Source organism: Amia ocellicauda, chromosome 21 (genome assembly GCF_036373705.1).
Source record: "Amia ocellicauda isolate fAmiCal2 chromosome 21, fAmiCal2.hap1, whole genome shotgun sequence".
Classification (NCBI taxonomy): Eukaryota; Metazoa; Chordata; class Actinopteri; order Amiiformes; family Amiidae; genus Amia; species Amia ocellicauda.
In genome coordinates, this window is record NC_089870.1 from 9,549,042 (window position 1) to 9,573,630 (window position 24,589).

Here is a 24,589-nt window from a genome sequence, read left to right on the forward strand (position 1 = left end):
TTTAAATAATCTCCTTATCAGGGTTAAATATATTAAAACAATGAGGTGGACTGTTGCCGACCTTTTGTTGGCTAGTTCAGGGACCGGGTTAAACAGTTTTGTAAATACATTTTCCACATGGGCTCTAATAAATGATTAAATACATGCAGAAAAACTGGATTTTCAAGTGATAAAATTGTATCTCGTGTAGGGAGCATCATTAACTGAGGAAAGTGGGCCTCCTTTGTGGATTCACAAGGTTTAAGGCAGAGATAAAGGCTTCTAGGGAATTGTTCTTGATTAATAGGAGTTTCCATACAAAAATACAACAAAATCATACAATTAGGAGAATGACAGTTTAATTGATTATGTATCATATTCCAGCAGAATACATCACAGGCATGAAGGCGGCATATATAGTTCATTTTTAGGGAAATATTTAGCTGAAACTACCAGTGGAAGCATGTACCTCAATTATCAGAGGGAAATAATTAGCTAAGAAACCAAGGATGGCCATGAGGTTTTATTCAGGGGGCACAATGTGTATAGATTAATTAGGACGTTTAACTTCATTTTTAATACAACAAAATTAATCCCATATAAATTACTGATCTCTGAGGAGTCAGTTGTCAGCTTCTGACAGTCTCTCTTTGCCATAATCTATTAAAATACCGCTTTTATCTTGCCTCGCCTGTGTCATATTTTATGGATTTTTTCATAAACACTGCCTATACTTCATAAATGTCTCAATTTTCTAGTCTATTAACATTACTTCAAAAGCAATTGATAAAAGAGTAGGGCATGCATGAAATAATACACCAATAATATGAAGTGCTGGAGGCAAGAACAGTGGGTAGTATCTCCACACAGCTTGTGAGCTGAAGGGATGTTATCGGCAGTAATAAAAGAACAAATGATAATTTTCAGTAATAGAAAAAAAAAACTAGTAATTGAGCTGATGAAAAATGAAACACTCAACACAATATCTACAACATTTCAAATACTGGAAAACAGTAAGGTGTAAGCTTCCATCTGTGTATTTTTTCTGTTATTTGTTTAAATTACTTTGTATTTAATAGGCATTTTGCTGCCACCATTTGTGTTTTCTAAAGGTTTAGGGTGACAGAATGTGCTGCTTATGTACTTGACTTTGAGAAGTGGCAGATAGACCGAATGATGAAAAGAAACCTTTTTTCTGATGATGACAAATCAGGGCTCCTCGGGGGCAGATACAGTGACATGGTGTTTTGACCAGGGTTCAGCTGATTGCCTTGTCTGTCCCAGGTATTGGCTAGCCTCCTGTAAAGTATCTCTAACCTTTTTCAACATACTTTTTTTTCTTTATTCATTAATTATTTGTGGGTCGCGCTGTGTAGATATGTAATATACTACATACCCTACAAGCCCAGAACGTGTTATTCTTAGTGTCCCATACTCGGATTGCATATTGGCCCTCCCCGATGGTGAAATTAAAGCACGAGCACGTGATCATCGATGCAGGTTATACTTTAGAGAACAGGGATTAACACTCTCTGGCATCTGTCCAGGTTTTATGGCTCAGAATTGTTTTGAGGGCCTAACTTTAACTTGGCCCTTAGTTGTCAAGAAACTTTACAGACTAAAAGCACTTTGGATAATGTAGCTACATGCTGTGACAACAGTGAGCCAAAGTTAAAAAACATTCTAAATTCTTTTTGAATGTGACATCGATCCATCCATTACAAAAAGTCAGCATCATCGATATCATCATTTTCAGTTTTTTAAATAATATCATTGTTAGGCTAATATTTAAAATACATTTTTACATTTTGTTTTGATGCAACATGGATGGCTTGAGGTGCCATATTTGAATAATTTCAGTGTGAAAACGATTATACGAAAATTATAAATTAAAAAACTGTAACAAATGTAATTTAAAAAATCTTCCTTTTCTAAATTTGCTAAATTGCATGACTTCTCTTGTGCTCTGACTTGAAGTGTCCAGGAGAACGGCTCTTGAAAGTGTAATTTACGTGACAGGAGAAGCACAGAGACCCTACACCAAAACCCAGCTCTAATGTAGGCATTTGCATTCGGCGGTGGATGACCAGACGAGAGGAGGAATTATCCGCTGTGTATCTATGCAGTCGGAGCGAGACAGACTAACAGTGGCAGCAGTCATTTTGTTGAATCAAAGCCCATGTTAGCCGCATTATACACTGCCACACAACATTGTTAGGGCTGGTATTAGCATGTACTGCTGAGGACATTGGAAGGACTCGATCTGTCACACTAAATCGCCTTCTTGCCCTCAACCGCTGCATTCCCTAGTTCCTCTGACATGTTCCTTCATTAATGGCCCAGCCTTGACAACTGATCCTAATTGCCTCTGAACAGCTCTTCATGTATTATTGGTGGCTGCCCGCCCCAGTTCATGTCAACAAGCCACAGGAAGGAAGGGGATTGCCCCTCTGTGCCGTCCCCAACCAACACTACAATACTCACCTCTCTTAAGGTGCAGGGGCCAAGATGTCCTTTCTGAATGGAAACCCCTTCGTTTCCTTTTCCAGCGCAGGCTTGGAGGATAGCTCCTTTGTTTACTAAGTGAAAAGGGAAAGTCTAAACCGACCTAAACTGACCAACTGCTGAAAAACGGTATTCATATTATTTGGTGATCTGATGTCTCGCTTCAATGTTATTGTGAATTCACTTGCTCGTGCCCTTTCTAAATTGATTGTTTTCGCCAATGGGACTAGACTGAACTGAACATCTGAAGAGAAAAAAATTAAACATGCATAATGCAACAGTCAAAATGTATGAACAAGATATGACAGATTAATTTGTGGCCTTTAATTTCTATTAAAACTGATTCTTATTATGTGACGCCTAATGTGTCTGAGCATGTTTGTTCTCCACTGTGTGGCTCGTGCTGGCTCTGTGGTGGCGATGCAGTCTAATCTGGAGCTGCCACAATGATGCTTTAAAAGCACTGTGTTGTAATTTTATGCCAGGAGATATCAGTGAAAGATATTGTTCCATAAAAGCAATTAAAATATATATAATTTTGGAGAAAGCGTGGAATATATATATAATGTGCGTGCGTGTGTCTGTGTGAGTGTGTGTGAAGCAATTAGAGGGAAAGCAAGTATTCTTTGAAATTTCATGGCCGAAATTAATCAATGTAATTTGAAAACAAAAAAAGAAAATGATAAAAAGATAGATCCTTGTAATTAATATGGTGAAAACCTTGCCTCTTCTGAATAAGATTTAATAAAAGTAAATAATAATATTAAAAATAATATGTTTAATAAAATAAAATGTTTTTGTTTAAATATTATGTTAATAATTCTACGCACAGGTGAAACTCCCCTAGTAGATCAGAGTGATCTTTTCATCCAAAACAAGATGCATATAAACCCTTGTATTACTATGGTAACTGTCCTAAGGTTGATTCCTAGGCTCTCTGTGAAGTTTGTGTCTGTGGTGTGGAGGGAGCAGGGTTGATGGGAGGAGAGCGGACAGAGGCAGGCAGGGAGATGCTAAGTGTTCAGAGCCGTGTAGTAAAGCAAATGCAGGTTGTAGCAAAACGAAGGACAAGATACAAATATCGAAGAATTAGGGCATGGTAAGAGAGAAAGCGGGGAGAAAATGGCGAGGTCTTGAATGCAGGAGCAGAGAGAAACCGATTTCATTTTGACTCACAACTGAACGCGATGCAGTAAATAAAGAGGATAATGAAAATGTATACTGGCAAGAGGGTGTGTGCAGATGTGTTAATGAATTACTAACCCACAGCAGTATCGTTTCTATTATTATTATTATTATTATTATTATTATTATTATATTATGACCTAATCCATGTAAACATTATTATTGTTATCATTATTGTTAATAGTGATTAGTATACTGCCAAGAAATAAAAATAATTAATAATAATAATTATTATTATAATATACACATTATCATCATAATGGATATAAAATATCTGTTTCCATGCTTAGCCTAATTTCTTCCAATCATTTGATGTATTTTTCTAAGATGTTGACTGTATATTGAGAATGAGTTTTGGATTATTCAAGGGTTACTGTTCGTGCTTCTCTTTCTCGAGGCTACGCATTTGTCTTTCATTTCTCATCGAAGGACTCGTTTGTGCTGTAACTTTTAACTGGGGTCATCCATTTTTCATAACGAGTTGTCATTTTCGCACATTTACAGATGTACAGCTGTAATATAAATGAATAACAAAAACCCTCAATTTAAGCAGGCATATGGTCTGCAAGTATTCCCTGAGATAATGAATAGGATGTTTTTGTTTTTATTTGTGTGTTTTGAGTCGATAGAAACGCATTCAATATGTTAATATTAAATTTAATAATTTTGTGTATCATTGAAACATTTAGGCATTTAGTTAAATGACTAACCTAACTGTTGAAGAAGATGCTCTGTCACACCATTAATGCATGTTTAATATATTTGCCACAATATTACCAGCTGGATGCAAGCACAGTGCAAATCCATTTGTGGGGGGGGGGTTCTTCTTATTTAATCTTTCCTAATTTAATATTTGTTCAAAGTGCATCTGCTCAGAAATTACACTATGAAAAGACTAAAGTGGGGTTACATTTTCATGATAGTTTGCATTTGTACAGTGGCACATTATTTGGGTGCTAATAAAGATGATATATCCGTTATATTGGGGAAAGTTTACTCTTTTACAGATGTGTTGTCATATTTCAGCTTCAATCTGCATCGCATTTTCTGCAAATTATACAAAATATTATGTATTCATAAGGAACTAGTTTGTGAAGAAAGCTTTTGTTAATTGGAATAAAAAAAGTTACAGGACTTTTAGGTATTTCCTTTTTTTAATATTTGTAATTTTGCTTATCTATAGTAATTAATCTGAAACGACTTTCTTTGCTTACATAGATAAAGTATATATATATACATCTCTTGAAAAAATTGAGACCATTTAACATTGATTTCTGTACTTGGAGTGGTCTCTTAATTTTTTCCAGAGCTGTATATATATATATATATATATATATATATATATATATATATATATATATATATATATATACAGCTTTACATATATATACATATATAAAATTAAACATTTTCTATTTGGAATTACATTAATTTAAATGGTGAATTTCTCAATTCTTGCTAAATCATTACATACCCATGTGCTGCTCAGTAAATAGGTTGTATAATTTGAAAATTGATAATTAATCACAGAAAACATTCTTATAGCAGCTTAAAAATATCTAATAAGAAAACAAATGTGTATTTACTGCAGGCTGGAAACAGGAGCTGCTGTCTGTGTGCTCAGGACTTTTTGATGTAGTAACACTGCCACCTTCTGAATCTATGAAGAAATATCAGGATGTTTAGATTTTTTTTTCCAGGACACTTTTTCCTCCCTTTCTCTCAGATGTCTTCTGCAGGTTGTCCACTCGCTTCAAGCAGGCAGCGTCATGTAACCTTGTAATGTCAAAATGCCTGAGTCTAAAAATTCCCAGAATCCTATCAGTTAAATGATTGCTTCATAAGCCAATACAGAAGAAGGCCTTTCTTCTCAGAGAAGCTGCATTCGCAATGTGACAGCCTGACAGTCCAGTGGAAGTCATCGTGTAGACAAAGTGTGCATCAGTCATTGTAAATTCTTCTACACAGCACAGAACCCACAACAGCGAGCTAATAAAACATGCAGGCACAGGGTTTATTTATGTTTGTAAAAGGACACAGTCATTAACAGGTGGAGAGTCCTCCCCGGATTAACCTTACGTGTACCCCAATAGTGGAAGGTACACAAGGTAGCCCGAGCTCACAAGGAAGAGGTGGGCACAGCTGGGATTAGAAAGCAAAGGGGGTTGAGGGTACAGTTTCACCATCATTCAATCAGACAACATGCCCTTCAGCAGAACAGCGAGCCCTCCCGATTCTCTCGAATTAGGGAGATTAGCATGAAGCGCATAATGCGGGATGATGGAATTTGTCATAATTTGCATTGTCCTGGAAAGATTCGGTTTGATAGAGCGATGCGTCTAGGAGCATGTCATGTCCCACGGGCAGGTCATAGAGGAAGCTTGGCAGAAATGATTTTTGCGATATGTGCATCAGTCGTAAACGCCTCACAACCAATTTGTCAAAAAATCTGAGGTCGGGAAAGTTGAAGGCAGCGGGCATTTGCCCTAACACAAAGAGAAACGTGCTCCTCTGTCATTACCACACAATACCGAAAATTTTACATTTCCTCAAATTTTCCAAGACTCTACGCTATTGGTGACCTTTATTAACGTAATTCAATAACTTTGAAATGTGTTGATTGTAATTTTTGCCATTTGCAATTATCAGGGCATTTCGAGGAATACGAAGACACCTCGATTATATTGGTCATAACAATAAACCAAGTGTCCTGCTTAATAAAAATATTGTCTTCGACTGCAATGCATCAGGAGGTGTCTTCTGATCTATTGCTCCTGACCTTGAATATGTTCACAAACAGTGGATAGAAAAGGATAATCAGCATATAGTTGACAAAACGGACATGACAGTGTTACTTATCCGCTGCGGCATTTCTTGAAATGGGCATGTAGGGTTTAGACAGGCAAGGAATACGGTTATTTACAGTAGCATAGCAAGAAGAAAAGGTCCAGTGTCATGAAATGACCACAGTCTATTTGTGGACCAGCTGATAATGATGCCCCTCTTTGGTATTTACAAATTTGTTCTGCCTACAAAAAAATATATGCGCTTATAGGTAATTTTTTCTAGTTTCAATACACACATATACTCCAAGGAGACATTTAAAGATGTCTCCTTTATTTGCCTTTCTTTATACATCTCAAATATGCAATTTATGCGGCCGTTTAAGTAACACTGATGCTGTGTGACAGTTGAGCATTCGCGGGTTAGGCTCTAAGTAGAGCACAAACAAAACAAAACACAACAAAAAAAAAAGAAAAGAAAACGGAATCCGGAAATTTCCCCGGAAAAAGCCATATTACTTTGTAAAATGTGTAAAAAGCAAAAGGTTTTGCTCCGTTGCAGCTCTTCGTAACATTTATAACATTTTTATTTGTAAAATTAGGTGTCATAAAGCAAAATTTCCTGAGGGCGTCGCACAACATGATCCCATCTCTTATCATTTCCTATTCTGAGACATGATCCGCTTTGAATGTACTAATGCTGAACACTGAGGGCTTGATCAGGAGGGAAACTCAGCGCGCAGACATGACAAACCAAGGTCTGGAATGGAATGATTTAAACACACTTTGCATTTTATTTTAAATCCAAATGACATATGTGATGTATATACTTATATTTATAATGCATAACTTTTAAGTTTTTTTGTTTTGTTTTCAATTGTACATTTGCATAATCCTTTGTCTTCACTTCACATTTGCTATTTTTCCCCACAAATACATATTAATAGAAAAATATTATTTATTTATTTATAGCTACATTCAGGACTACCTAATTCCTATAAAAGTCTAAATAGTGTACATATTTTATTTCAGAGGAGCTTTTTTTTTAATGATGATACAAGAACACCCCCTACCTTCAGACTGAAGCATTACAACAGATTTAGTAAGGGATACTAGTAAGACTTAACAACACAAGTCATAATTATAGCTTAGTGTGATACTGTGCATTTCGTAAATGTTCCCGAATAATAAGTAATATATACTTCCCCCTCTCAGAAAATATCAGACTTTCACACATATATTTTCTTCTGTCTCAGCGCAAAGGGTGCTCCATAGAAATAATGGTGTCAATCATGTTAAAACAGCAGTACAGTTCTGGGAGAGCTAAAGCAACACAGCTGCTTGCTTACTCCTTAATTATTTCTTCTTTGATTTTATTTGATTTTTTTTTCAATCCACACAACACCATTGTTCAGTTGTTTTGTTTGTTTTCCTAATCCACTGTAAAGATCAAAGTGACAAGCTAACATTAATACAGCAGATGGAAGACTGAGCCGTGTGCCTTTTGACCCAGAAATAACAGAAAACCGTACTTTAAAACCAGTTCTTTCAGTCAATATACTTTCTGAATAGACCATGGTGTGTTGAAATCTAATACAAAACAATAAGAAAAGTATAACCTGCTTGCAGCCAGATAGTTGGGCACTTGCCGGCCATCAGTTCTCACTGCTCAAGGCTTGGATCAGCAGAGGGGTACAACTTTAACTGTGAGCTGCAAGTGTGCTTTGCAAAATTATGAGACAATTAATATGTGATAATAATATAAACAATAACAATATTTCTGTCACTGATTAATAATGATTGTTCATACATATTATTTCTGGGTTACACTATGTATAGATAGATCAAAATCTTAATGTTGAGTACTAATTTCAACAAGTCTGAAAGATATCAGGTATTGTTGCAAATAATCAACATATTATAATTAATATGCAACCATGTGCCGTAAAACAAAAACCTTGGAAAATCTCAGCAACATGCTAATTGCATTCACCCTGCTGGTAAGAGGTTTTGTGAATAAGTGGATGCCACAAAATGTGTGCGAGTCAGGTCAAAACTCAATCTGTGAAGAAACGGAATCCGTATCCTGAAGGCGTTCAGACCTTTGGACTCTTTATAATGTTCATAAAAAAAAAAAATTGTGTTAATACTGTAAAAATAACAGTTAACAAACCTCAAAGCTAACAACACTTATTTGATTAACAGTAGGAGAGCAGTTCACTGTGGATATTTAGCTAATAAATCCACCAGGAAGTTCTTCCCCAGTAAATAGTAATTTGTGGGGTGAGGCCTAAAGCATCATAATCTTTTTTTTTTTTTAAACAGTCTTCATTTACTGGTACTGAGCTGAGGTCAGGCCTTGTGAGACAGGTGTTTCACACCTGATCCACAGTGCCATTCATAATCTACAACACTCCATTCGAAAACATTAATTAAATGTAAAAGAACACAAGTGTGGTAGAAAATAAATTCATGCTTTAAGGGGCCTTTTAAGAATTGTAGAAGGCCAGAGACCCACCAAGTATTTTGTTAAATATTATAAAAATTTAAACTTTAATAGAAACTGTTAAGAATAATTACTTTTGTGTTTTATGGAGCACCTTTTCATATTTATACATGCTGAGTAAAAGTGCTGTCTAGAAAACCATTTGACTTTAAGGAAAATGAAGCAATAGGAAAAAACAGAAAATATTGGAGATGTGATTTAGAAGGCAACTTGCATAAAAGGTAAATATACAGTATCTTTCCCTTCAGCTACTGTAGATCAATACAGTTTTAAGGAGCCGTTTTGAAAAATACGTGCCATATTGTGTAAAGTTATATTTCATATGCAGTTGTTTGACCCTATGAATATTGAAGCACTCCTTTGCTCCATTAAAAATGTATGTAGCATTGTGGTTGTTGATCAGTTTATGAAGCCAATGCAAATTCAACTGTCTTCCTGTCAACATTTGAAATGAATAATGTAGTCATGTTGTATATTCAGGGACAGGCCATTGACAGTCAATTAACAAGTTTGATTGGTGTGTGAACTCATTCTTTTGAACTGTTAATTTTATGTTAATAGCATTCACTTCTTTGCCGAATCCCATTTGCAGGTTCACAGTGAAAGCTATTTTTCCCCTTACTAAGAGCAACCTAAAATAGAACCTTAATAATAGATTATTAAACACCTGTCTGGTGTAGCTTAGGGAGGTTTTTACAGTCTGGGGTCTCACAGCGGCCTCTTTTGATATTCAAATCAACAAATGATAGCCTTTTTTATTTAAAATCGTAAGTTCTTTTGATGGTTAGCTTGTTAAGAAATACTCCACTCCCGTCCGACCTGATCTCGTTTTCCATAGAAAAGATCTGATGCTGTTTGATGGTTCATAAATGGAATGCCAATGACAATTTGTTGTTGACGTTTTGCTGCCTCAGCCTTCAGATATTGCATGTTGATGTATCGCTTGTGCTTCACCAAATAATCCTTGCAGGTAAATGATCTTGTGATTGATCCGGCCAGTTCAAAGCTATGAGTTCCCATATCTTGCATGCTGTCCCAGTAATTTGGAGCTGCAGAGGCTGCTACTGAAGATTCATCAAAGTTGACAACTGAACCCAGAAGCGTAGAATCATGGGAAACCCAAATGAATATGGAAATAGATGTGACCATTTCCTCCCTCTAGCTAAGCATTTTGTGGTGTAGTTATTTTTAAATAAGATTTTTAAAGGAAGACATCGCCTGCCTGCGATAAAAAAAAAAAAAAAATCGAATAGATCAGATTATATATTTATCTTTCCCTAAATGGAAAATATGGCTCATAGAAACCCATTTTAGAAATTAATTAAGCACAGATTTTCACTTCAAAAATAGTGAGAGACCATCATTTTGTTCTTGTTTTAGTATTGTTCTATTTTTCTCAAATTCACCTTAGGGGGTATGATCCTGGAAAATGTGTGGTCCCTGTTTATTGTACATATTGATACACACACAGACACAGGCATATAAATAATGTTTTGGAAGAAAACATTGGCTATTATGGTTAATGAAGCTGAATCTATATGGAGCAATTATCCTTACACTAAAGTCCTTAACTTCCCTTTTTGAACACTAGGAGAGGGAAAACGTCCGGAAAATATCCAGTGTTTGTTTTTCTTTTTTTTTTTTTTGAACTGTGAATTTTCTTTGCTGTATGATCTATTGTTCTGTTTCTCTTGAAAGCATTTCAGACTGGCCCTCCAGTGTAGAGGAAACGAAGATGCATATTGATTTGAACAATTGGATGAAACCAATTATTCAAATGAATCTTCTCAGAGGTGTAATAGCAGCTGACTGGAGTCTGTGCACAAGTTGAGACAAACAGTGCTTTGATTTTCATTCACTTGAAAGTTTAATTTCACAGTATTTTTGGGAGCATTTAGTTTGGTTTTGAGTGAAGTCTCTGCCTCTTGAAAGGGCCACAGTCAATGTCAGAGTGCCTGTCAAACTTAATCTAACTTGCTAAATATGTCCAATAACCAAATCTTGATTTTACATAAGTAACTGAGTGGAACAAGGACAGAAGATACAATTGCCCTGAACAACTAAAGTTTGACACCCATGTGATTAAGCATCTAGGTATTATGATCAGCATGCAGCGATGGGGTGCATACAGAGTTCTAGTTATTTTTTAAGGTGATTGTGATAAAGGTGAGATTTAATGAGAGGCCCTTGCTTTTCAAATCATCCCTGATGAAAAGATAGCACCGTGAGGCAGAAATTGCTTAGTCAGGTTTAATGCAAATATTTTCTACTCCATAGTTGGGAGTTGACCTAAGTAACTGTATGATGCTTTCAGATATAATTGTATTTATATGTACACACACATACTTAGAAGTGATATTTATTAGTAGTGGTTTGCAATAAGTAATGTATTTATTGAACGTATAGGAGCTATTTACCAAGGTGATTAAATCATCTTTGATAGGTCTATAACTTTTCTTTCTTTCTCAGTTTTAGTCCAAACACATCCAATTCTCATCCATATTCATATTATTAAAAGAAGGAAATAAATAGACTAATGTTATTTAAAAGGGCAGCATCTTCCCATCATTAGGTAACAAGTGAGCAAGGGCAACAAGGGGATTAACTTGAGTTAAATGACGAGTTCACAGCTTCGACTCTCTAATCCGGTTAGAAAAGATGATTCCCATCTATGATAATCAGCTAAAGACCTAATTTTGCGTGATGTATCAATTGATTTCGTCCACAGTGGTCCCTATTAAGGTCACAGATCCACAAGGCTCGTCACAGGCTACAAATTAGCACATTGTCATTTGCGATTGTTTACATTGACCACAGTATGTTCACACGTATTTGATTTTAGGTTCAGGGGTCACTCGATCCTTTGTGAAGTCTGACCTTTGAAATGCCAGGGATCGCCCAGACACCCTGCCGCATTAATAAGATGGATTTTTGGTTAAAACTATTGAGTTTAGAACTTACTTTAACATGTGTTTATCCCCTTTTCTCCAGTAATTCTCATTATGCTAATTGGTAACACACATTTGAGCTGTTTTACATGGGTCTCTTAATAGAGCGCAAACACAAGACTTAGACCCCTGGCGTTAGTGTAGCAGCTAGTGTAGCAACTCTTCGAATGATAATCTTTTGCACAAAGCAGTTTAAGTCCTTTTAACTCAGCTGCATGTATTTGTAATAGCCTTTCAACATGGAAATGCTTCTGGAAGGAACGAAGATGTTTCCTAATGAAAGAACATGACAGTTTGTTTTTTTTATTTATTGATTTGTGGGGTTTTTTCCTTCCTTGTATGGATTTTTTTTTCTCCATCAAACCTATTTTTAAAAAATGTATCTATAACTTTAACTTTAATTCAAAATGTTATTATTTATTTTCTTGTGTTCTGAACTCTGAGAAACTAGTGTGTGTTAGACGTGTGCATTTTTCTTTTAGTTCTTTCACCAATTAGATGCACTTTATAAGAACTTATGGTCTTTCCTTGAGCTTTTGCTTTAAAAAAAAAAGTGATACATTTATCAGCTGTGACATATTCCTTAAGTTACCATAGCTACTTTGAGGCCCCTTCCACAGCACTGCAGGAGTATGTAATTGAGTTTCAAGCATCTGATTGATTTTGATGAGTGATTTATTCCTATAAAGTGGAAGCTTACTAGATGAGAAATATTTGTGACTTCAATAAAGGCAAGCTAAAATGCTTATGGGAAAAAGTATTTTCAAATCAAGACAAATATGATGTATGGCTTTTTTTCTGCTGATGTGCTTATCATTCCTGCTTAGCCTTCTCTTTTTTTCACGTTACCTGCTGCCTCTGAGTTTTCTGGGGGCTGTGGGCAGGAAAAAGCATCTTGAACATGAAATCCTGTTATCTTTCTTTAATCCCAGGTGTGTGGAAATGCATACTTGTCATCTTAAAAATAATGAAGTGATTGTTTCTATCCATCTTCTTATGGCCGCTCATCTGTCCCTGTAGGTCGGCGAGACTGTGTTTTGTGCAGGTCAGATCGGCCTGGTCCCCTGTACGATGAAGCTTGTGAAAGGAGGAGCCCAGATTGAAGCCTCACTCTCCGTCGGCCATGTTGAGAAAGTGTTGGATGCCATGAGCAGTGGTCTGACGCTGAACCATGTTCTCCTGGCACACTGCTACGTCACATCCAAGATGGCCGTATCTCTTGTCCGGAAACTGTGGGAAAGCAGGTTGAAAGATCAGTGCGGAGAGGTAAGTTTGAAACCTCAATGTAGGACACACATGAACCTTCTGTACCGGTGAAGTGCATAGGACTCAACCTGCTGTTCACACTTGGTCACTTTGAGTGTATTTCCATGGTGGGGTGTGCTGAGGCCTGGTAATGAATGAACTACTTACCAGAACGTCTGCTGATAGATTTCCTTTTATCCTAAACTTTACATTAACACTGTGTGCCATTGAAATGCGTTTACAAATTCATGAATCCAGATGATATATATAGTATAAATATACTATTAAAATCTATCTATCTATATATTGTGTGTGTTTTAGAACTTCACAGTAACTGCAAGAATTTAACCCTTTAGCCTTTAATCCTTTTGAGAGTCCGATTTTGAATGGGGTCTGCAAATGCCGATGGAAGTGCAGAATACTCATCACTTGGTCTCTCCTAGAAAGATGAAGAGAGTCCTCATATTTACAGTATGAAAGCTCATGAAAAGTTTATGACCAGGGAAACGCCAGTGTCTTTGATAATATGGAGCACAGCACCAAAGCAGATGTCTTCCTTAGAGCCTCCTAATCCATTATCCCCTTTTTAGAGCCCTGCTGAATCTTCTGATAGGCTAATCCTTTCTCCCATTGCAACCAGACACCATGCTGTTAATAAGAGCTGAGGCTCAACGCTTGCCCTGAGTAGAGAAACACCAAACAGAGAATGTTCCTTGGGTACTAATCTGATGAGCCCTAAACTGGGTAAAGAAAACAGGGCTGTTTTTATTAATGTCTTCAAGTGCTCTTAATGCAGCTTCGGTAGCTGTATTAGGAGGGGCGTTTTTCATGCATTGCCTCGTATGCGTTCAGGTCTCGGTGACAGTGCCTTCACCTTCACTCCTGACAGTGTGCTGCTGAAATCCCATTTGATTTAGAGCTTTTTGACATGGGTGAGCTGTAATAAACATCACACTGAAGTAACAGGGCTTTAAAGTGAAGAAGACAGATGTGGAAAGATTCTTTACAAGATCGAATTTCCTTTAACATGAAACAGAACTGTTTTAAAAAAGATAAGAGTATAAATACTCTCAAATAAGCTACAATATCGTGTCAGTTTTATCGGATATTTTTGTATGAATGTGTGTAATGTTTCATTTGATTTATGACTAATTTGCTATATTGTAGTCATATGATGACATTGAAATGTTTTTGGACAACAGTAAGCTTTCTTTTACCCTCTTTCATAATGTAAAGTGGGTTCATTATGCATTGGGTTTTTTGTGTGTTTTTTTTTGTTTTTTTAGCGTTGAGGATTGACTTTTTAGAGTGCTTTGGTTACAGGGTTCTCTTCAGTGCAATGAATTCAGATGACATGGTTGCACTTAGCTTTTTTATCTGGTGCCTGGTGTATTCAGTTTCCCTGGGGTTGGGATTAAACAAAGGTTTCGTATTCATTTGAAGTGATTGTAATGAGAATATTTAACACAGGTCAAATGCAGATAACAGAACTCCGGAGGAGTGGGAGAATATTTTAGCTTCAGACACTAGTCTTCTTTTTCTCCATGCGTGTCGATTCTGCAAAGGAATCCTACTTTCTTTTTTTTAAACAAACTATTTTTTTTTATTTTTCTTATAATGAAAAATCCAAATTCAGCCATTGAAATTACTATATCGTACAGATTCCTTAATTAATTTGTTAAGATTAGTAATTCACTACCTTCCATTTTATGAAAACTCAGCTTTTCATGGCATTATCTTTTAGTTTTTTGCACTTTTTGGCACATTCCTGGCTTGGCAAGCAATTACATTAAGAGTCATATAAAGGTCCCCTATAACTTGGTGTTACTTCTGAACTGAAATACAGATAGGCATCTTCAATGTGAGGGTGTGTTTGGAGTCTGAATGACAATACCATAATGTGAATGTAGATATTTAAACTTAAAATGTTTCTAAATGGCTCAAACAGTTGCATTCTTAATGAAGAATATAGATAACTGTATACTATAGTGTGTTGCCTCACATTTGACTGCTGATGCTATTGATTGTCTGTTGCAGAGGTGTAGGGATAGATTCAATGAGTTGGGTTTGGAAGCAGATCTAGAGTTTGGTCAAAAAGGTCTCCAAAAAAGCATGAGCATTGTACTTTCAAAGCAGAATATCAACACAAAAAAATGCAATGCACAAAGAAAGGCAACACAACATCATTTAAAGTTATATTAATGGCATTTCAACTTATTATGTGTTACAAATTAATTAATAAATGTGTTATAATTAGTTTTAGACTATAACTGGATTTCAAACTGTACCAGTCAGGAAGCTGCCAGCCTCAGACTTTATCCTTGGAACAAATAATAAAAACCAATTATCACTTTTCTGGTTGCTACTGAATGAAATACTACATGCAGCCATGACCAACGTGGAGAGTAAATCAAATAATTCATGTGGAAGCAATCTTCCATCTAAACACAAATTATTAGGAAGTGTAAGAGATTTTTTTTTTCACCCTCCACTTTAGACAGAGAGACAAATTATGTGGCCATGTGTTCATAATTTCTCTAATCAGGTAGATGTGAAATCTCAGGAGGTCAATTGGGTGCAGTGAAATCACATTTATAAAACAATGGGGCCGCGAATATTAGCATCACACTGACCTGCAGTTTGGAAGTGCACTTGCACATTATGCGTTAAGAATAAACATGCTCCACTCTTCAAAAAAATAATAATAAGGAAATGTTTTAAAGAAAGACCATTAAAGAGACATGGTGCCCCCTGATTAATTGCAACTTAACGACAGTCCCACTACTGAAATGTCCAGGTGAGTTTTTCATTAGATAACATAAAGCTTCAATTTAATTGGGTGGTACTTTATCATGAAGAATTGCTATATACATAATCAATGTAGCATTATTAAATGTAGATCAATCTGATGATGATTATTAGTAGTTGATGATGTTGTATTACATGTATCTACTGGGAGTTTAATTTCTGAGATATCGCATCCTGCAGTGGTACACGGTCGTCTGTATTTGTGTGCCAATGCCCTTGCCTGGGCAGAAGGGCACGGCGTTGTTGGCTGTGAGAGATCTATCGAGATCCCAAGCTTGCCACCACCCAGGGGGATCCACACTCAGTCAACCAGCATGAGAGCCCCGTCTCCATCATGAGTGACAGAGGAGAGATTAGGCTGCATTACCAAAGCCTGCACTGAACCCATTATGAAATCAAATCAAATAAATAGTAACTAATTAAAAGAAAAAAGTGGTTTAGGTTTAAATCTTTAAACCTTATATTATTGGATTGTTTTGTATTGTATTTGTTTCGTAATACAACTTGATAATGGAGCAGTACTTCCCAGTGTGTTGTTGATTTTTTAAATTAGTGTTTTAAGCTATTTCCGTGCTAAATCCTCATTGTATGAGTTCACCTGTAGGTTGTATGCAGAGAGCTGTGTTTCGAGCCTGTAGGGGACAACGCTGAGTCCCATTTCACTTCAGAAGGATCATTTGGCACCAGAAAGACAGCACGATGTAGTTACACAAGTAGATTTGTAAGTGAAACTTAAGAGGGGAGGAAGTGGCTCTATTATTGAAACAGCAGCCCTGTGCTGCACTGAGGACCTACTTTCATCATTTGATGAAGTGCCCCTGCTGGGGAGGAAATGTAGGGGAACTGGCAGAGGTTTTGCTATATCAACTCCCTGCTGCTAAAAGGCTTTACACTGTTTCCTTATTATCGTATTTACCATTCAGGTTTCACGCTTTACAAGCAAGTCGCATGGGCGAACATGAAAAAACAAACGGATAAAAAACACATAAAGAGACACTCTGGTTGGAAGTCCACCTCTTTGGACAAATTTGAAAGTTATACTGCTGTAAGGAAAAGAACACAACAGCAACCCTAAGAGTCATAATTTTAGGTTATTTTTAATCACGTTTATTATTATCATTTTGTAGCTTATTTGACAAAAGATGAAAAATAAATCTCCTGAACTCTTTGGCTGATAAACGTCTTGGCTTTCTAATCCAGTTCCTGTGCAGAACTTCGTTACAATTAGCATCTCAGCTTCTCAGCTCATTTATAAATAATAAATACATAAATGAGGTAGTTGTGGTGAAGTAATCCAATGGACTGTAGGAGACGAGCAGCATGTGAAATGGCCCCCGTTGTACTCAATCAGCTCGACCATATATCAACTTTGTGTCGCCTTCTGTTCTATTAGATTACTGTCTTTAAATGATTTCCTGTTAAATGCGGTGTGTGGAAGTGGAATACTTACACCTCTGCCAGTGCACACACACCGGACTACAGGAAGCTGTGTGGTTTTAGTGCTGCATTGAAATTGAACCATAAGACACCAAAGAAAGATTTCAAGTTGTGCAGTTTGTTTTGAATGAATACTAAAAGTTAGCATTAAAAAAGTTATTGACTTAACAACCTTAGACAAGTAGGGGAAAGTAGAAAAGTTTATGTGTGTGCGAATGAATTGACCTGCAAGAGGTTCCTCAGACTTATTTTCCACGAACAGTACCTCAGCACCTTGGGCCAACAAAATGGCCTTTAAGCTTGAATGAGCACAGCTTTTTCCATTGGAGAGCTCCAATATTTCATCTTTTCAAAGTGTTTTGCAGCACTTGGAGGGGAATTAGTATTGACAAGGGTAGAATTAATCTCCTGAAGGAGAATACCTTGCTTCTGTTAAGTGCTAATATAACATTTATCTTGGAACGAGAAAAAAAAAAAAACTTGGTAATGTTCCTGACACGCCACTCGAAGCAAACAGGTCTCTTTGAATTTTTTTGTATTATTATTGTGAGCTGAGCTTTGGCAATTTCTGGAAAATTATCCCCTGTTTTCATTCTCACACTTTAAAGCTGAGAAGCTGGAGCAATAGTTGCTGTTGATACACAATTAGGCTTTGCTAAAGTTTAATCTGCAGGTAAGTGCTGCATTCATGTAAAGAGCAGAATGGGTCAAACTGCAGTACCTCTGCTGGCGAAAAGTGCTCTTGATGCTCTTGTCAATAATTTTTGTGAGTGAATTTCAAAATAAAGTGTGTGCAACCTATCATTACTCCCCACTTACCCAGTCGAGTGTAAGTGGATGAAAATTGATCCTGCAAATTGAAAAGGGGGTTAAGTGTTATGGCCTTATCGACTTTAGTTGAAATGACTGTTTTAAGTTGCTCATTTCTTACCCATTAGTAGATAAGCCTCCAACAAAGTATTATTTGAAGGGTATATTGTACCTCAGGCTGGTAAAACATATTGTGCACCTAATAATGGTTCATGCACAGAAAGGGATTTTAACTCAGTAGATTACAATCGCTTTAAACCCATCATGTCAGTTTACTAATCAGGGTCTTTGGTGAAATATTATACTGTCACCACAACATGTCTAGAATGAATGCTAAACTTCCTAAAATTGCTGGTTCATTCATAGTTGTTGCTATGAGTTTGGGCTCTCTAGAAATACATCCTGATATTGCATTACCAATATGTAGTTAAACCTGCATGTGTCATTTTAGCAAAATACATCACCTCTGCTGAGGTAATAGTTTGTCCATAGAAATGTAATAAATGCTGTCAAGAGAAACAGAGGCTTTTTAAATGTAAAAAAAAAACACTTTCCAGGGGGGAACAAATAAATGTTTGAAATGTATGGAGTATATAGAGTTCAATATTCAATTCTGTAGAAGATCATTCCCTCTCAATACATTTGCCTGACATGTTAAAGAGTATTACATTACCTACTTTCTTAAAACAACAGTCGTTAGTACCTTATGTCCAAAGTGTCCCTGTGAACAATTTTAAAAGCAACGGTTCACGCAACTGGTTTTCATTCAAATCCCTCTGTAGTCCGAGTGTTTGAAGTAGTGAAGAATGACTGTTTTGAAAAGAATGTAAAAAACAAAATGTGGGTTGTCGTGCCTCAAACGGCCTTAAGCTTTATTTGTTCAGAGATTATTTTAACAACAGCATCTATCAAGTTATGATTATAATTGTTACATTTTGGTGGAAATTAGGCCTGGGTAGATTAAAAACAGAAATGTCTAGAGCTGGGAAGTGACTTATCCTGTAAGAAGGTTGTGTCTATATTGCAGGATGAAGTGTATGGCGAAGAAGACCAAAAGAGTGGACCTTTGGTGGTATCTGTTATTCCCCGTCTACCCAGAGATGCCGCTGTGGAGTTCCACATCATCGCTGTCACCGATGATCCCAGGCATAGGAAATCCTTTTATATCACCAAAGATGTAGCACCTGGCATCATAGAGTGTGAAGTTGTAGAAGCCAGTTCTTCGTCTTCAGCCACCATCTCCCTGTCACTGAGCTTGCCTCTCTCTCCCTGCGCCACGATCCAGGAAGAGACGGTTCAAAGTCTCGTCTGTACCTTCCAAGAAAGCCTGGAAAAGCTGGACAGCAACACCTCTCCCTTGTGTTTCAGAGCTTTCTATAAGCACGGCCGCAGTGACGCTGCACAGCTTGTGGCTGGTAAATCTCACCCATCTCTCACTCTCTTCCCTAACATTCTCTTCTTTGTACAAACTTATACAAATATATTTTTAATTTTTTCAAGTATTTTCATTCCTATGAACACACATCTTAAAGCGGAAATGATAAAGTCATAAATCACAGAGTCATAATTGCAGGGTCTTCTTCAGCAGTACAGTCAGTTTGTACTCTGAAACAGAGCCAAACCAGTGAATATGTTTGTCTGCATCAACTGTTATTATGTTAGTCATATAATTATAGTGACAAATCATCAATGAGATCAAGGATAGTGTTGGCCATTTGTTGGGTTGTCTCTCAATAATGAATGAATAATTTAAACTTTGATCAGCACTGTTTTCATGAGGATCCCAAGGGATATCAAAAACATGTCACAGCAGTTAGAACATCACATTGCATTTTCCAAAAATATAATTAAAACTCTAGTTTATACTTTATACAAACAATCTTAATACCAAGGTTCATTTTTAAAAATAAATGTAACCAAAAGTAATAAGACAAACCTCTCTCCAATAGTAAAGTATTGTGCAGGCAACATTCATAATAATTAATACAAACATTGGACATTGTAGTGTCTAGGCTTAAAAGTAATAGTATTACAGCTGTGAGAGTTTACACAGTTATTTTAAGTCAAACTAAAAGGACAGGTGCATCTGTAGATTTATATCTATTTTAGATCCCCTATTGTGTAATTGGGAAATTGCCATGGCACAGTGTCATGCAGCTGGGAAGTCACTAGTTGATAAAAGCATATTGAAAGAAGTGGAGAAGCTACCTTATCAAATCTTGCAGCTAGTTTCAGATTTAAATGTGGACAAATGCAATATGAATACCATAGATTAGAATAAACTGCTGGTGAAACTGTTATATCAAGAAAGCCAGAGAAACAAATTGTAAAGAGTGTTATCATCTATCCGCTTAATGTGTCACCATCCACTATTGAGGTCAGCTGAGGATATTAAATAAGAAAATCAATGTAACAGTTTCCTGTTCCCTTTGCTGCCCATTTTAATTTAGATTTGTTTTTAAATCCAAGAATAGGGTTTACACTGTTAACTGTGTGGATTAAAACCATAGGCAACTTTCCACGAGTCCATTGTTATTGTCACACCAGTTTGAAATAATTTGAAACAGATGTTCTAAAAGAGACGGTATGAAGTAGTAATTAAAAAAGAAAAATACAGTTCCAGATATATTCTAACTTTTTTGTTTTAGAATTCCAGTGTGAATACCATTTTTTGGGTGTGAACATATACTCTTTTGTTTTACAATTATTATTATTTTTGTCATTTAGCTGACCCTCTTAGCCAGGGCGACTTACATTTGTGCCCATTTATACAGCTGGGCATTTTACTAGAGCAATCTAAGTGAAGTACTTTGCTCAGGGGTACAACAGCACTGCCCCACCCAGGATTTGAACCCACAACCTTCCAGTCATGAGTTCAGAGCCCTAATCACTACCTATGTGCTATGTGTGTATATGTGTGCTACCAGAACAATTCGTACAAGAAGATTAAACCATGTAAACAGCATACACCAAATTAAGCAGAGACGGATGTTTAAAGCAGCCATTTGTAAATAAATGGCTTTTATCTGTAGATTATTTAGGGTGTTTTAAATGTAATTTTATGTACCAGCATCAGATTACATTAACATTAATTATTTAACTGATATAATGTCAAGGGATCTATAATGAACATAAGTACTCAAGACCTAAGAGGTGGAGTCCCCTCTCTCTGTATTGGAGTATGAGGTACTGGTTTGGTCAATTTCAAGGGAACAGTATCACCTACTGGTCCACTAACGCTGTTTCCAGCGCAGACGTTTTCTTTAACTCTTTTGCTAATGGACACCAAACGAGCGCGATGGGTCGAATGGCCTCCTCTCGTTTGTAAACTTTCTTATGTTCTTTAGAGTCCTCCCCTTCGAGCCGTGACTATGCCAAGCCTGATTTCTGACAAGATTAGGCTGATAGCATGTATAAAATACTTACTTATAAATTAAAAAGGTCAAAAATAAAACTCTATTGCCATTTATTAAATTAGAAAATTAAATATTTTTACTACTATGTAATATAATGTATAATATTAATTACATTTTAGATATATAATAATTGGAAATGCAAATCTTTTAAATTACAGCAATAACTAGCCTACATTATTATTATTAATTATTATTATTGATGTTGTTTTGAGTATCAGGACTTTTTCCTTTCTTTTTAGCTGGATGCTTAAAATGGTATATTAGCTTATCATTGAAGTGGAATTTGTTACCTTTTCCCAGCAAAAAGCTGTTATGCCCTCAATTGATGCCACTGGCTTTGTTTATGGGTCAAAGCTTTTACTCAGTGGATAATTCCTTCGAAAAGTCAACGGTGGATAATGAGAAGTAACACGCTGGCATTATCAGAAAAGTCACAAGGAATAAAGCCTACCCTTTAGAAAGCAAACCATGTTGAAAATGGGCAACATATTTCAAGATGTCTACATTGGATTGTCTCATGGACTTAAGCTGATAGGCAGACATTTAACGTGGACAGGCTGTTCGTTATTGAATGCCATTTGTGTATGACGGACGCAGGGTTTGATGTGTAACATGAGTAAATTCGCTCTGTTTTGTAAAGAAATCATTTAAAACCATCTGATTGTTTTTAGTGCAGGCCAATGTATCCCACATGTAGAAAGAAGAAAAATGAAAGGAATAAAACTCTCCATGGATTCAGAAATTGAAAAAGAAAAAAAAGCGTCTAAGTAAACAAAAACAAATTTGCAATCTATTATAGGTGACGACAGAATATCGGTCCCTTGAAAATGCCAATGGTCAATATGTCCCTTTAACCCAGTATTAAGACTGAAATGTGTTTTTTTTTTCAGAATGGTACCTCATATCTTATATGGACACTAAATAAACCCTCTGATGCCTAACTCCTTAAATACATTAACTTGATATCTGTGTATGTTGTGGAGTAGTGTGTCAGGAGGAATTTTCCATCCAACATTTCACAGCATTAACAGGTGCTTTATGCATACAAAAGCTTAAAGGACTTCATATCTGTTTGCTTTTGGCCTTTTGCATTCACTTTTTAATGCAATCACATTATATTTCTATTCATACTTTTTAAAAATCAAATATTAAACCACCCTCCGAGCACAGGGTTCTAGATCAAAAAATGTATCTGACCTAGAGCATCAGCTGAAGAAAGCCTTGAGTCCGTGGTGTGGAGTCAAGATCAAACTGACGGCCACTGTAAACACACAAGGATTAGAAAAAGGCATTCTTGTTCTTGACAGTTTTTCCAAAGTAAAGTCTCAACATAGTATATATAGTAACAGAACCAAAGATGTGTTTAAGTCTCCTATGACATACACAAAGATTGCTCCAAACTGTTCACTCGCTCGTTGTAACAACTGTGAGTGACCTCTTTGCTGACAATGGTAGATGTGGTGCGGTGCCATTCTCATGGTGAATGGCTAGTTTTTTTCTTTGGGCAAGGTGAGAATGAAGAGGCATCCCCGAGGCTAGCAGCTGGAAACAATAGCAGACCCCGAGGCCAGCAGGCAATTGAAAAAGCTGGAGGGACGCTTTGCTTTCCTGCCTTGCAGAAACATTACTTGAACATCACAAACGGCCTGCTTTCATCTCAACAAACAGAAGATAGCTTAACAAAATGAGTGCAGTCACTGTACGCCTCGTTGATTTTTGCAGGATGTAACATCCACAGATAAAGTTGTAGCTGCAAGTAGTTACACTCTATTTTCAAACAATGTCATTCGGAAATTTGTTAGTTTAATATGTATGTATAGTTATTAAACTATATTTCTCAACAGTGATGTCTTTGTTGGACTCTGATTCAGCCTAGAGAAAACTGTGAAGATTGCACTTGATTCAGCTTAGTTAAGACTGGGCTTGGGTTCTCACTCAAGTGATATACATTTGTCTGTGGTATTTAATTACACCCCAGACTACATTTTTATGATATCTCCTTCTATCTGTATATGCGTATAGATATACTTGTGTGTATATCCGTAATAATAATGCTTTAAAACAAGGCTGAATTAGAATTACAAACAAGAGCAATGGAATTTGCATTCCCTCATGCAAATGTTTGTGATATATTTTTTAATAAAATGTAAACTATATATATATATATATATATATAGTTTACATATTATCATATTTTTGTAATAGATCCTAATACAAATGTGTTTTAGAATGATATCAAAATAATGTTTTAGTTAGTTAGCAATTCCCCTCAGCGAGATGGCACGCTTTGCCCAAGACCTTCAAATGTGCTCGAAGGGGAAAGTGCCCATTTCAGTGGGACAATTTCCTCTCTCTGTTGAAATTAGCAATATTCGCTACATTTTGCCTTTCCGGCACATTGTTCAGCCACCTCGGCCTAAATTAACAATTTTCATGATCTGATGCCTACTAATTATGCAGTAGTTTATCGGTTAATTTGAAACAGTTTGAAATTCACTCTAGCACAAAAAACTACTGTGCTTTAGGCTTTTACTCTACTGGAAACAGACCAGACCCAGCAGGCATCACCCATTTCACACATTATCCCCTTTTCCTTTGTAAGAATATCATAAACCCCAATAGATTAAATATAAAGTAATAAAAACGAACACTCTGGAAAAAAAACTTGATAGCACCGGACATAAAAGAGAATTGTAGCCCTGATTATGTACAATCCCTCCTCTGACAAATACGGCGAGATATTCAGAGAGTACACTTTATTTCTGTTTCATCTGAAGCAGAATAATAAACTGTACCCTTGGGTTGATGGTTTAGTTCCATCCCATTGCTAATGTGATTGCTTTTAGGACTCATGCGATGGTTTCTGACCACTTTGTTGTTGTGTAGATGGGTATCCACATTAAGAAACCACCACAGCATCTGGCATTGTCATGTCAGTGTTTCTCCTCTTGGAGCTTAGCGTTGTTT

The 24,589-nt window shown here is 36.4% G+C and overlaps 1 protein-coding gene across 2 annotated transcripts in view; it reads left to right on the forward strand.

Annotated features, from left to right (window-relative positions):
• The window catches only part of dph6 (diphthamine biosynthesis 6), a 63,289-nt gene that overhangs the window by 36,009 nt on the left and 2,691 nt on the right, over positions 1–24,589 (forward strand). Inside the window, exons 13-14 of one of the 2 annotated variants that reach the window (XM_066694317.1) lie at positions 12,927–13,172; positions 19,216–19,621. In XM_066694317.1, the coding sequence (XP_066550414.1) occupies positions 12,927–13,172; positions 19,216–19,621 (652 nt within the window). The remainder of the gene's footprint in view (positions 1–12,926; positions 13,173–19,215; positions 19,622–24,589) is intronic. The other variant, XM_066694318.1, reaches the window with a different exon arrangement.